Genomic DNA, 13,533 nt, shown 5'->3' with positions numbered 1-13,533 from the left:
GTGCACTGATTCTGCTGAAGTGGTCACAGCTATCGTACTGCTTCGGTAACTGGGAGAGGCGTGAGGGGTGAAATGAGGTAAGCGAACCTGAGCTGCATTAATTCACCACATTAGAATAAAGCATATGGCGTAGAGTGGCACATCATTGGCATGGCCTAACACCTGGCGTTTATTTATAAGGTTAAAATGACCCGATAAGAAAAAGACATGGTGAGTCAACTTGAATTTTTATTATTTGCTTTTCGCTTTACCTTAAATTAAATTAGGAGTGTATAGGAGTTATGATCTAATTCACTTCAGACTTCAGGCGACGCCTCTTCTGTGAAAAGGGTGAGGCCTGAGTGTTTTGGTCTGAAAGTGAAAATAAAAACAGTTCCACATAGAACTTTATAGTATGGTATAGTTAATGTGTTCAGTAGTAACTCTGGCAATAACACATCCTGCTCATTATCAGCAGTTTCGAGATCTATAGGCTTTGAGGACACACTGGGACTGTGTCTCAGGTATCCACCTGCTGTGTCTCTAGCCCACACTAAACATGCGCAGAAGCAGAACAAGGACAGCCAACGCTATTGTGCTCAGAACTTGACACACCTGCACTGATCATGCTCTAAACCAGGACAGACCATGCTGAGCTGCTCAAAACCAAAATCAGGACAGCCAACACTGAGCCTGCTTAGAACTTGATAAAGCTGCACAGGACATGCATAGAACCAAGCTTGCTAAACCACAACAATATGCACATGCTCAGAACCACATACCTAGCCTGCACTTCATATAGGCAGAATCAATTAATCCTGCAGTAAGCATAACCAAAAACCACTCAATCCACACTGAGCTCAGATCCACCACAGTGTGTGTGCTCAGAACCTTTCTGGTCCACACTGAGCATGCTCAGAACCTGAACCCATCCAGTCCACCTTAAGCAATCTCACAACCTGTACACGTGGTGCATGCTCAGAGCCTCTACACTAAGTGGGTTTAGAACACTTCTAAGTCACACTGAGCATGCTCAGAACCTGTCCAGTCCAAATTCAGCATTCTCAGAACCCATCCAGTATACACTGAGCATACCCAGAGCCTGCATTGACCATGGCAACCTGCTCAGAACTGAATTAAATATCTTCAGAGCTAGAGGAAATCTAATATACAAGTGTTTAAAACCAGTCCAGATCAGACCAAAACCACAGATCAGGACCACATCAGTCTGCATTTAATGACTTCAGACCAGTCCAGTCAAAACCTTAAGCATCAACCCATCCAAGCTGTAACTGTCATGCAGAGAACAAATCCTCCCTGCACTGAGCATGCTCAGAACCTAACACACAGTGATCTACTGAGAACTGAGCTCAGATGCAGCCTGCATCTACCAGAGCACATTTAGTATGTTTAGAGCCTGTCTAGCCTGCCCTGTGCATTCCCTGCACCAGCCAAGACAAAGTCTCTTTTTCCACCAACACCCACCCCCTGTGGCGTTACTACAGCAACAAAGACACAAACTACAGCCAATCAGGAACGCAGGAATGCTGTGGCCGTATGACGGGCTGAGGTTTTTTTTTTTCATCAGTTGGTCAGAAAACGAAGGAGGAGGTTCGGGTGGGCGGGGTTATTTTGGGTGAGGATGGGGGGTGGTGTTACCTGTACTGTGGGTGCTGACAGTGACAGTGGGAGAGCTCTGAAAGAACAGTGAGATGGATTGAGACTCGATGCGTTAATTTTTTCACCCCATCCCTCAGATCTTTTATCTCCCTCTCACGAGTCTCGCCACATTTTTTTCTTTTAGTCATCTTTCCTCCTGAAGACATTGCTGGCTTTCTGCTTCTTAACCACTCTCATTCTTCATCTCTCTTACTCTTTCGGTCTCACAAGCTGTCTTTTCTGAACTCATCCCTTCTCCCATATGTACGTCTGCTCTCTCTGTCTCTACATCTATTCTATAACCTTTTCTATCCACCTCTTCATTTTCATCCCGGTCCTTACCCATCTCCTCCAGCTCCGAGGTCATGGATTTGGAGCGCAGTGCGATGGCCGGAGTGCTAAGCCTTTTACTCTGCTGTGGTACTGAGAAAAGGAGAGAGAAAGAAAGATCATTAATGCTAGGATTAACAGAATCTTTATATACAGCGGAGCTTGAAAGCCTTCTGACTTTGAAGGTCAAACATTTTGAAGTAGATTGTTGGAAGGCTCCAGCCACAGATGTTTTTCATTTAGAACACAGCCATTGAGATTTTCCCCCAGTCCATGCCAGCAATGCATTTGGCTATAGACCATCAACTCCTCAAGCACTTTTTATTTATCGTTCAGCCATTTTTCACCCCACATTGCACCCAAAATCTCACTCTCACTTATCTCATTCATTCTCTTTAGAGCTTAACCTGTACAGGGTCGCTGGAGGCCTGGATCTTATCACAGGGGACTTGGGGGATGAGACAAGTGCCAATCTATTGCAGGGCACACAAGCACACACACTCACTATGTCTTTGGACTGTTGGGACTATGTCTTCAGACTGAGGTTAGTACCTGGAGGAATCCTACCAAGCACACTTCACACACACAGAACTGAAGGTGGGATTCGAACCTTTGACCCTGGAGGTGCAAGGCCCCAATGCATAACAGTGTGTATCAATGTGTTATATGTGTATTGTGCAACATGTTTTGAACTTTCTGATCCATATATGGAACAAACCACCAAATTCACAAATCAAAGTTTTCATTGTTGTTCTGGCGAGATTTGAGGTGTGTCATGGAAACGCTAACCATGACGTGAAAATGTAATATATATAATATAAATGCTATCTCCACCCCTAATTCTGTCTTAACACTTGTATTTCTTCCATACCAATCGTCATTAACTTCTCTGACTACTACTACTAACTTTCCAAGTAAATATAAATAACACTTATATTTAATAAACTTTAACAAGTAAAATATTTCAGTTTCATAGATGGCACAGAGTTCAAATCCTGCATCTGGTCTTTAGTTGTGGAGTTTAGATGTTGTGATGTGTAAAAATATATAGCTATAGTTTAGCTAGTTCTATAATATCAACCAAAACCATGTCTTCAAGTGGTAGACTTTAGATAATCATTATCAGCATTCTCACTTTTCTTACGAGAGCCTTCCTCCATGTCAGGATTGCGGGTCACCATCACAACTTTGACCATCAGGCTGTTTCCGCCTTGTCTGATCATGTTGACCACCTGCCTATGGCCAACTTTGACCACATTCTGACCATTGACCTGGGGGAAGACAGGGTAGGAGTTAGGAAGTGAAAAATAAATCCATGTTCTATTCCATGCTGCCACCGTGTACAGACCTCAATCAGGAAGTCGCCCATCCGTAAGCCAGCCCTCCAGGCTACCCCTCCCTCGTCGACAGACTCAAGGTACTGCAGTGCTGGGAAGGCTGGGGTGGGTGTAAACTCTTCAATGGGTGTCTGTGCTACAAAAACACACAGCCACACATTTTCAGATATCAAAGAAATTATGTATATCACGTATTGGAGTGACATAGTGTCTGCTATACAAGTTGCAGTGCCAGTGAAGGGTAGGTCATGGGTAGGAGAAACGATGATGTCACCTAACCTGAGCGTTGAGTACAACAGTGGAATAATAGAGCACTTGGCAAGGTATCAATATGACTCTATGAGAAAGAGAGAGAGAGAGAGAAAGAGAGAGAGAGAGACAGAGAGAGAAAGAGAGAGAGAGAGAGAGAGAGAGACAGAATGGCAGACAGTGAGGATGAGGCTTCTTACCCTTGGCCCCTCTCAGCACAAAGCCGAAACCCTCACTGTCTTTTTTCTGCAGGAGCACTGTTTTCTCCTTGATTATGTAGTCACTAAGAGAAACATAGAGATAGAGAAGGAGGAAGGTTTAGTGGAGGAGAAACACTAAGCGGAGTTGGCAGTGTGAGCGGTGGGGCTGGGTACAGAATACTGAGCGGGCAGAGAGATGCAGGAGAGAGAACAGTACAGGAAGTGTAAAAGAGTTGGAAACAGGTGATAGTCATACAGCACCTGCCTTAAACATAAGAGGAGGGAGGGTCAGAGGTCAAGGGAAAAAGAGGACATGGTTCGAGGAATGATAATCTTGTCCTGTCATTCCTCCGTACCACTACATGTACCACTTCTGATAATCCAGTCCAGTGCTGTGCACACCAGCAACTCAGCATGTGCAACCTGTAACACCAACAACTTTAACTCTGCAACCACTGTAACACTCCTTATGGTGTAACATAGCAAGTAATGCAACAAAACATCAAATCTGGTAAAACTGTAGCCATAAGAACACATAATGCACAAGCACCGTAAGAACAAAACTACTGCAAACAGACCTGTGATACTTCAATACGTAGCACTGCAACACCTATAACCCTGTAAACACTCCCACGTCGAGTACAAGAACACTGCCTCCACCGGCACACTGAGATCACTGGAACACAGTGAGTACTGTAATACACTGAGGTTACTTTAACACTGTAAACACAGTAAATTGGCATGTACACAATTAACGCTACCTCAGCAAGTACTGTAAGACTGAAACACTGTAAAGACTACAAGCAATGCAACTAAAATCTTTTTCAAACTGCATTAATTACCACAGTCATTATTGGAACACTTCAATCACTGGAACCACTGGAACACTGAGACAACTGTAACACCGCAAATACTGTAACACTGCAACCAGCGTCATACTGCAACTACTATAAATCTGCAAATAACGTAACACTGCAACCACTGTAACACTGATTATTTTAAAAGACTACCAATGTGACTTCTTCAACACTGCAACTACTGAAGTACTGTACACACTGTGATCACTGTACACAGCAAAAGCTACAGTATACCACCCCATCCACTGTACCTACTGTAATTCTAGAACTAATGTAACACTGCAACTGAAACAGCACTGCAATTACTGTAACACTGAGATTAGTTTAAATTTAATTTATTAATTTTATATTTTTTAGTATAGAATTTTTTCAATACAGTTTTAACTTATAAAACTGTAAACACTACCACTGTGACGTCTTCAACACTGCAACTACTGTAGAATACACTGTGATCACTGTGCCACATTGTAACCCAGCAAAACTTGTAACGCCTAATCCACTGTAACAGTGCGTACTGTACTGTAGTGTAACCCTACAACCGAGGTAGAACCGCAACTAGTGAAATACTGCAACTGATGTGATGCTGTAACCACTGTAACATCTCCTCTAGAACCACTGTAATCATGGAACCACTGTAACACCTCTGTAACTACTGCAATAAGCATTTCAAGGCCGGCCATATTTTGTTTAGTTTTGTGAAGGACAAATAAAATGTGAATTTTAAATGTAATATGTTAAAAAACATAACATAGCAACCGCTCTTAAATTGCAAATACTGCAATAGTTGTAATTACCATAACATGGCAAAATGACAAGCACCACAAAACAGCTGCTCACGGTTTAGCGGTCACTACAACCCTGTTACAGGGTATTACTGTAACTTCTGCCCTTTTTGTAATACTGTCATTGACATTATCCCGGAGATCTTTAACACCATGACTGATTTCCAGTATGTTTACTGTATACGCTACCAAACACGACTCCTACACTGGAATTCATGATCCACACTGTAACTGTAGCACTGATGTTACTCCTGTAACACTGTAACACATCACAGGTTCCCTATAGTTACCACAATTGGCATTACTTGTTGATAAAAATAAAAAAAAAACTCCTTATATGGTATGCTGCTACTGAACTGAACACACTCAGTATCCCATCTCGATCTGTTACTCCGATTCCCTGGTGTGACTGTAACACCGGCACTTATGTAATGTAATAGTATACAGTAGAATACAATAACTCCGGCGCTTTTTGCTGCGTACAGTATGATGTATTGAGTACAGTTCCCTTTTTATGGTGTCATTATGAACACATATTATTTCTTACACTATTGTAACACCTGCTGCTAACACAGTGCCCAGTGTCCATGTGAAAAACATGATGATACTATAAAACTGTCTGTAATTTATCTGTAGCTATTTATGTAATGATGGAATACTGTGTTGAGCTCAGCTCGAACTCATGTCCTCGTACATCACCGTAGTGCTAGCTTTATGTGTATCTATGACCCACACTTTGAAAAGATTTGTAAACATCTTTTTAAGCCCGTTTCCTTTCAATAGCACCCGTACCGAAAATAGTTCAGTTTTCATTTCTGAATCTAACGCAGCACGGGGGGAAAAAGGAAAGGTACACAAAGTTTTACAAGGCTGTTAAAGTAAAATGCAGAGCGGGTGAAGGAAGTGAACGACCCTCCACAAAACACTCAGGAGCACGGCATCACGGTGTCGGTGCCTGTAAGACGCTGTCGAAGCCTCACATTCTGCAGCTTCGATATGTGATGTTTATATGTGCAGCGGGCACAGTAAGTAAGATGTTGGCGGTTGCCTAAGCAACGGCCAGAACTGGAAATAAGAAATAGCCAAGCTAATATGTAGACATACACTGTGAAGAGAGCTACAGCATGTGAGCTTGGCATGGATAGTGCTCGGAATTAGTCATCTAGAAGCCAACACTCCTACCAGAGGGACATCTGAAAGACAAAGCCATGGCGGACGCTCTGAAAGAGAACAATTAGGAGAACAGTCGCAGTCGGACAGTCGAATCCTGAGCGAAGTTAACAAGCAGGAGCAGATGCTCGACTCGCACTTCCAGCTTCGGGGCTATATTTAGACACGGGTGTGTTTGATGACAGTTGCAAAAAAAAAATATATATATATGTGTATATATGTATATATATATACTGTATATGTGTGTGGGTCTCATGTAATGATATGCATGGCACAGAAAAAAATATTCTACCAGTCTTGTATGAAGTACATAATGATGTTATTATAATACATAATGGAGGAAGTGAGCAATGCTCGCTGCTTTAAGTGTTCAAATGCTAGTGAATGGAGCGATGTGGATGTGGAAAGGACTGTTGGGATTCGTTTACATTTTTACATTCTGCAGTTTAGTTTGCAGTGTGCAATGTCGCAAATAACTTAATGCCAAAGAAAAAGCTAAACGCGGTAGAGATGTAAATAGTTAGATCTTCTGTTTACACACACAATTAGCTTTAATTCCAACCTCTGACCCTGATGCCTACTTCAGTATCTGATGCCCCTGGATGATGTGATGTCATCAGAGAAGCGTCAACCGTACAGTATAAAGGCCAACTGTGACAGGCGACTAAAATTAATGTGGACAAGCCAAATGATCACTGAGAGACAGAAAGGCTTGATGCACATTTCTAATATTTTGACACATCAGATTTATTTATTTTTTATCATATCTGTTTTTCCTAAACTAAAGACCTGACCCATATCCTGTGTTACTGCGTTTACATTATCGTTCCTCTGCCAAAACGTTCTTAAAGGAGAAGTGAGTTTATCTTGACCGTAGCTGAGCGTGACCCACATCGCGGAAGCACTCACTTAGCGCTCCTAGCCTTTTCTGAACATTCAGAGTGTCAGCACTTTGTAGCAGTCAGAGGTGAAGCGATAACCTCAAGCGTCGTGACATCCTTCAGACAGAGGCGTTTACACTTTACATGACAGGTTGCACTCTTTTGTTTGGTGACTGAACGGGTGTTTACGGCTGTAAGTACAACGTCAGTGAACCCATTGCGAAGTAACTACACAACATGTGATGATACATTTCTTTAGTTTGACTGTAAGCTTATGTACTTCTTCTTTCCCTGTCAGTTAGCTGTTGCTATAGAAACAAGAATGTCATCTAAACTGCTAAAGTACCGTAACCATGCACACTATTTACTTGTAAATAAGTGGCCTCTTACCCTTAAAAATTAATTAACCCCTAAATTAATAAATAATATACACTTATTGTATCTTGCGTAAGCAACTTAACCAAAATATGGGAATTAATTGTATCTCATGTGCACACAATAGGATTTTAAGTGCTTGATAAAGGAAACTGTGGAAGCAGTATAATATGGTTTCCCCTGTGAGCCTCCGGTGCGCTGTGGAGCTGCTGTGATAGAGTATTAATCAACACCTTCTGACCAATCAGAACCCAGGATGATTTAAAGTGGCATATTAATAATATTAATGACGGCTTATGTCTATCAGTTGTCCTGATGAGCCAGTGTGTGTGTGTGTGTGTGTGTGTGTTTCAGTATTCAGGTGCTGCTGAGCCACTGTTTCTACTGTACCATGCTGTACCCACATGCTGCTAATCCCACTGTACACTCACAGCTTTAACCCACTCCATCTGTTCCTCTCTCTCTCTCTCTCTCTCTCTCTCTCTCTCAGTCTTTCTAAATGCCCTTCACTTCTCACTCAGTGCATCTTATGTCTCCAGCAGTTTACACTCACTCACACACTCACTGAGATGCCAACTGTGTCTTTTCTCTCCAGGATCCACTGACAGGTCTGAAATCTGATAACTAAACAAATGTAATTAATAAATCAATGTTGTACACTACAAGTTGAAGGTTGGGACACTCCATGGTCTTTCCTGATTTTTATTTCTTTCTACATTCTAATGCTGAAGGCGTCCAAAATACAGCGGTACCTCGGTATACACACAGCCAGCATCACAAAACTTCTCCTTAAAGTATTGAAATTTTGCAAGAACTTTGCCTTGGCATATGAAACATCTTAAACACATGAGTGACTGACCTGAGCCGAACCAAACGTGGGCAAAACTTGTTTGCGTCACTGGAAAGCCAAGCAAAGCACGGTTACTTTTTGTGAGGTTTTTTTTTTTTTTTTTGCATTTCGTGCATTATTTAGTAAAGACGCAGTCTCAAGAATGTTATCAAGGACGGTAGCAAGAAGAAAAGAGAGACGCTTTCAGCAGCTGAAGTCCCAAAAGGAATCATATATTAAGGTTAAGTGAGGTTTAATGTCTATGTATTTATTATTTTACATCATTTACACGTCTTTTCTAAATGTTATGATTGTTTTTTATGCAAAAATATGATATTGGTAATATTTGTGGGTGGCTGGAACGGATTATCTGCGTTTACATTATTTCCTATGGGACAATGCGTTTCACAATACAAAAGTTCACCTTAAGAACTCGCCTCCAATAACTGTTCCGGAACAGCTGACCTTCAGGTCTTAAAATAACACCTGACTTTTAGTGTTGTTGTTATTATTGTTGTTGCTCAATTATCTAATTTCATATGTGTTTCAAAAACAAGTAGAATTATTTTAGAATGTAGAAAATACATCACTAAACAAAGCACGATGAATTAAAGGCGTGTCCTAACTCTTTACTGGTACTGTATATTTTTATATCACAGTATAGTGGACCACTTTTTTTTTTTTTTTTTTCGTTTTTATAACAGCAAGGTTCAGACTGTAGTTCCGGCTGTAACATGTACAACAGAATAATACCGATGTGCTCATCCTAATGCGTTATCGTTTCTATAGTAACAGCTGATTCACAGGGGAGAAGATATAACCCTTACAATATATAAGATATAATACATGATGTGTGGCACAGTTCACCAGCAAAGTGTTCAGGACAGAGGAGTTAAGACATTCTGGCTCTCTAAAAGGGGTAGACGCGGGGGGGGGGGGGGGCGGGGTAAGTGTTGATAAGAACTGTAATGTAGGAACAGGGAGATAATGAAACCTCACCAAAAAGTCGCTGTGGTTTGGTGGAATAACACACAGATGATAAGTTAGTGAGGGGTTAAGATGAGTTAGATGAAGCTGGTTAACCAGGTGTAATGATGATTGATTAGTAGAGAGATACATTGGTTAGTAAACGAAGCATCATGATCGGTTAGTAAAGTGTTATTGGTTAGTACGGCATTAAGACGGTTAAGTGAGTCTTTAACACTACACATATTCAGTTTGGTGCTGGTTCAGATCTGAGTGAAGAACTTCAACCCCCGAGGTCAGGTTCCCACCACGTCTGCAAAAACAATTGGTTGAATGCGGTAATGCAGTAGAAACCTGTAAGGACATAGTATTTTCTCAGTTGACATTAAGCTGCCACGCTTCATTTTTGGACATGTTTAAGGACATGGTGAGGACATCGCCAAAGCAAGACGTAGGAAGAGCGTCATAATGACGGCCTTAACATAAATAACACCTCTTAGTGACTTTCATTTGGTCAGACGGGAAAAGCTTGGACAGTGCCGTGACTGAGTTGTTATTGTGATGTCACTGCATTGTTGCACTGTCGACAGTGTTCTCACAGCGCCACCTTCAGGTTGGTGCAGTTACATTTCTAGGTCCATGACATGCCATGTTGTAGAAGACCACATTAAGTTCATATTACGTCCATGTTTATGGTGCACATGCAGCAGGTTATGTCATGTTCAGAGAATTTACTGGGTACAATTCCTTACAGCAAAAAGAAAGCACCGCACATGTCACAGTATTTATACCAACACATGTGATAAGTGGTCTGTGATGGTCCTAAACACTGTGTGGTTAGATAAAAAAAAAAGCATATCAAGATAAACAGGTTTGTAAAGTCAGACAGACAAGTTCATGTAAAATACAATTCAGCTTTACCCCCTAAGTGATTTGATTTGACACTGATTAGTTCGCCAGATGTTGTAGAGGGAAACCAGAGATCCCTGCGTATTTGTTTAGCAACTTGCCGGGGTGAGTGAGGTAGGCTATATTATCGTTCCAAATCGCAAACTATAAAGTTTTAATAAGCCAATCTGTTTGTATGTTAATGAATCTGAAGCTGATATAAGTGTACAGTCTAACTGATTCACAGGTGAGAAGTTTAACGTTGTATATTTGCGACGTTGTGAACAATAGTGTTGATTTGTCGTCACTCTTTCCAGGAAAGAAAGAATGAGGAATAAAAACCTTCAAATGACGTCCACTGAGGTGGTGTTCATGCAATAATCCTAACAGTGGCATCTATTGCAAATTACGCAAATAATGTTTAAAACAGCCTTTAAGCATCGTGTATTTTAAAGAGCCACAGTTTGCAGTATTTGCTACACTGTAATCCCTAATGCTCAAAGTAATTAAACATATTGAGTTCTGTTAACTTAAATCATTTCAATTAGTTTAAATTAATAGACCTTAAAGAGTATTTAGAACTTTTTGGTATTCATGAGTTTGTAGAAATGACACTTTTCAAGTTAGCTGAACAAATTTGATATTTGAAGTATCTGTAAGTACTTAAGTAACAGCAACTGTCACCTTAAAGTTCCACCAACTTAAAATCTTTCAGACCAGCGATTTTGTGTCTGATGTCATCAGGGCAACAGGGCACTGGTGGCTCAGTGGTAGGTGTTTCGATTCCCAACAACTGGATCAAGTGCCCGTCCCAAGCCCAGATACAATAAGAGGGTTGTGTCAGGAAGGGCATCTGGCGTAAAACCTGTGCCAAGCTTGTGTGCGGACCGGATTGTCTGCTGTCGCGACCCACTGCCGGGAGCAGCCGAAAGACCAACAACAATTTATTTGATTTGCAACAACAAATGAGTTAGGCTACTCAATAATGCAAGTGAAGAATGATTAATATGAATGAGTACAACAAACTCAAAAACTCATCGTTCTATTTACTTAAAACTGGAAACATCACTGATTACCTCGAAATTTTTTTGAGTTTTGCCAACTTATTTGGTTTTACAGTGTACAGACAGTGCCGTTACTGTTCAGACACGGCACGCGGGTGTGTTTTGTAAAGCGAGAAAGGTAAGTGTGTGTGTGTGTGTGTATGTGTGTGTGTGTGTGTGTGTGTGTGTGTGTGTGTGTGTGTGTCTGGCTTTTTTGTTTATTCCAAATATGTCAGGGAGAACGATGTCCAGTTCACCTGTTTACAGGTTTGTACAAGTTTATACGTTTATGTTTCCGATCTGTTTACTGTAGAGAACTGTAACCTTTACGTACCGTTACACCCTGATCAGTGAAGACATGTGATAACAGGTCATTATGGTGACTGGTTAGTGTTAGAGCCTTATGACGATTAGTTAGTAATGAGGTATGATGATTAGTTAGTGAAGCATTATGAGGATTTGTTAATGATGATGAGTTATGAAGGTTAGTAATGAGTTATAAAGATCGGTTTGTGATTAGTTAATGAGGATTGGTTAGTGGTAAGTTATGATGATAGTTATGTTGGAGTTAGTGGGGAGGTGTAATGATTGGTTAGTAAAGCATCATGATCTTTGGTTCATAATGAGTTGTGATAGGTTAGTTAAGATTTATGATTTGTCAGTAACGAGTTATGATGACTGGTGAGTAAAGCAGTATGAAGTTTTGTTAATCATGAATTATGGGTCAGTTATGATTGGTTAGTCAAGCATTATGGTGATTAGTTGTGATGATTGGTTAGTGATGGGTTATTATTAATTAGTGGTTAATTATGATAATTAGTTAGTGATAAGTTATGATGACTAGTAAGTAAAGCATTATGTTAATGGATTAATGTTAATTAATTACTGCTGATTGTTTAGTGATGAGTTTAGTGATGATTAGTAAATAAAGCATTATGATGACTGGTTGGTAATGAATTACGATTGGTAAGTTAAGCATTATAATGATTGTACTAGTTATGAGTTATGATGGAAACATTATTGTGATAGATTACACAATGAGTTTAAAAAAACAGTTGCCATTTTTAAAAAAATAAATTTTTCAAACTTGTTTACATTTCACTGCTATCTTAATTTGTTTGGTGTATGCTAGCATAACCTGCCACTGAGACGCTGAATAGTCGTAGCCGTACTTACTTTGACCAGCCAATTGGTAAATCCTGTCACAAATACACAGATTATACACAGAGAGTGCTCTGACCTTATCACGTGATCAGTTCTTTGCCGTATAAAACACAGGTGCTAATGTAAATGCAACAGAACTTAGCATTTAGCATCTCGCAGACGTTTGCAGTTTGCGGGTGTAAACTAAATAAGTGTTTTACATCATAATCGTATGCTAGTTATCTCATTAACTATTTAAACACCAAAGGAATGCAGGTGTAATGTCTAAACCAGATGTATAAAGTCAAGTGCAAAAGTTTGTGTCCCTTTATCTGATACTTTATCTAAGCGGTGTACAGGACACAGAGGAAGCGATTCAACTTTGCACGGGTTCACCAATGTAGGATAAAAGTTTGATGCAAAACCACTAACGAGCACAAATTCAATTAGAATGAATGTAATTTTGCTCGACCAATCAAACCAGAGACCAACACACCACACACACACACACACACACACACACACACACACTGCATCAAGTATGCTCTACAACATATAACAATGGAGCAAGTCAGCACTGCATAGAAGGCCCTCATTTATGCACGCACACACACACACACACACACACACACACACACACACACACACACACACCAAACCATAAACCACAATAGTGACAAACATCAATGCATCACAACACCAGCTTGAAATGTGAACACACGTGAGCAATGCATAGAGCACACAGATATTAACACACACACACACACACACACACACACACACACACACACACACACACACACAGAATCCTCCCAACCTGGCTGACTCAAATCTATACAAACCAG

At 40.6% G+C, this 13,533-nt stretch overlaps 1 protein-coding gene across 1 annotated transcript in view; it reads right to left on the bottom strand.

The window, feature by feature from the left end:
- Nucleotides 1–13,533, bottom strand: part of shank1 (SH3 and multiple ankyrin repeat domains 1) — a 122,184-nt gene that overhangs the window by 12,899 nt on the left and 95,752 nt on the right. The window contains exons 16-19 of the mRNA XM_053514858.1: nt 3,755–3,837; nt 3,317–3,441; nt 3,104–3,239; nt 1,981–2,061 (exon numbers count right to left, since the gene is read on the bottom strand). Coding sequence (XP_053370833.1) covers nt 1,981–2,061; nt 3,104–3,239; nt 3,317–3,441; nt 3,755–3,837 — 425 coding nt within the window. The remainder of the gene's footprint in view (nt 1–1,980; nt 2,062–3,103; nt 3,240–3,316; nt 3,442–3,754; nt 3,838–13,533) is intronic.

This window comes from Clarias gariepinus, chromosome 16 (genome assembly GCF_024256425.1).
Source record: "Clarias gariepinus isolate MV-2021 ecotype Netherlands chromosome 16, CGAR_prim_01v2, whole genome shotgun sequence".
NCBI classification, from domain to species: domain Eukaryota; kingdom Metazoa; phylum Chordata; class Actinopteri; order Siluriformes; family Clariidae; genus Clarias; species Clarias gariepinus.
This window is presented reverse-complemented; position numbering and strand designations above follow the sequence as displayed.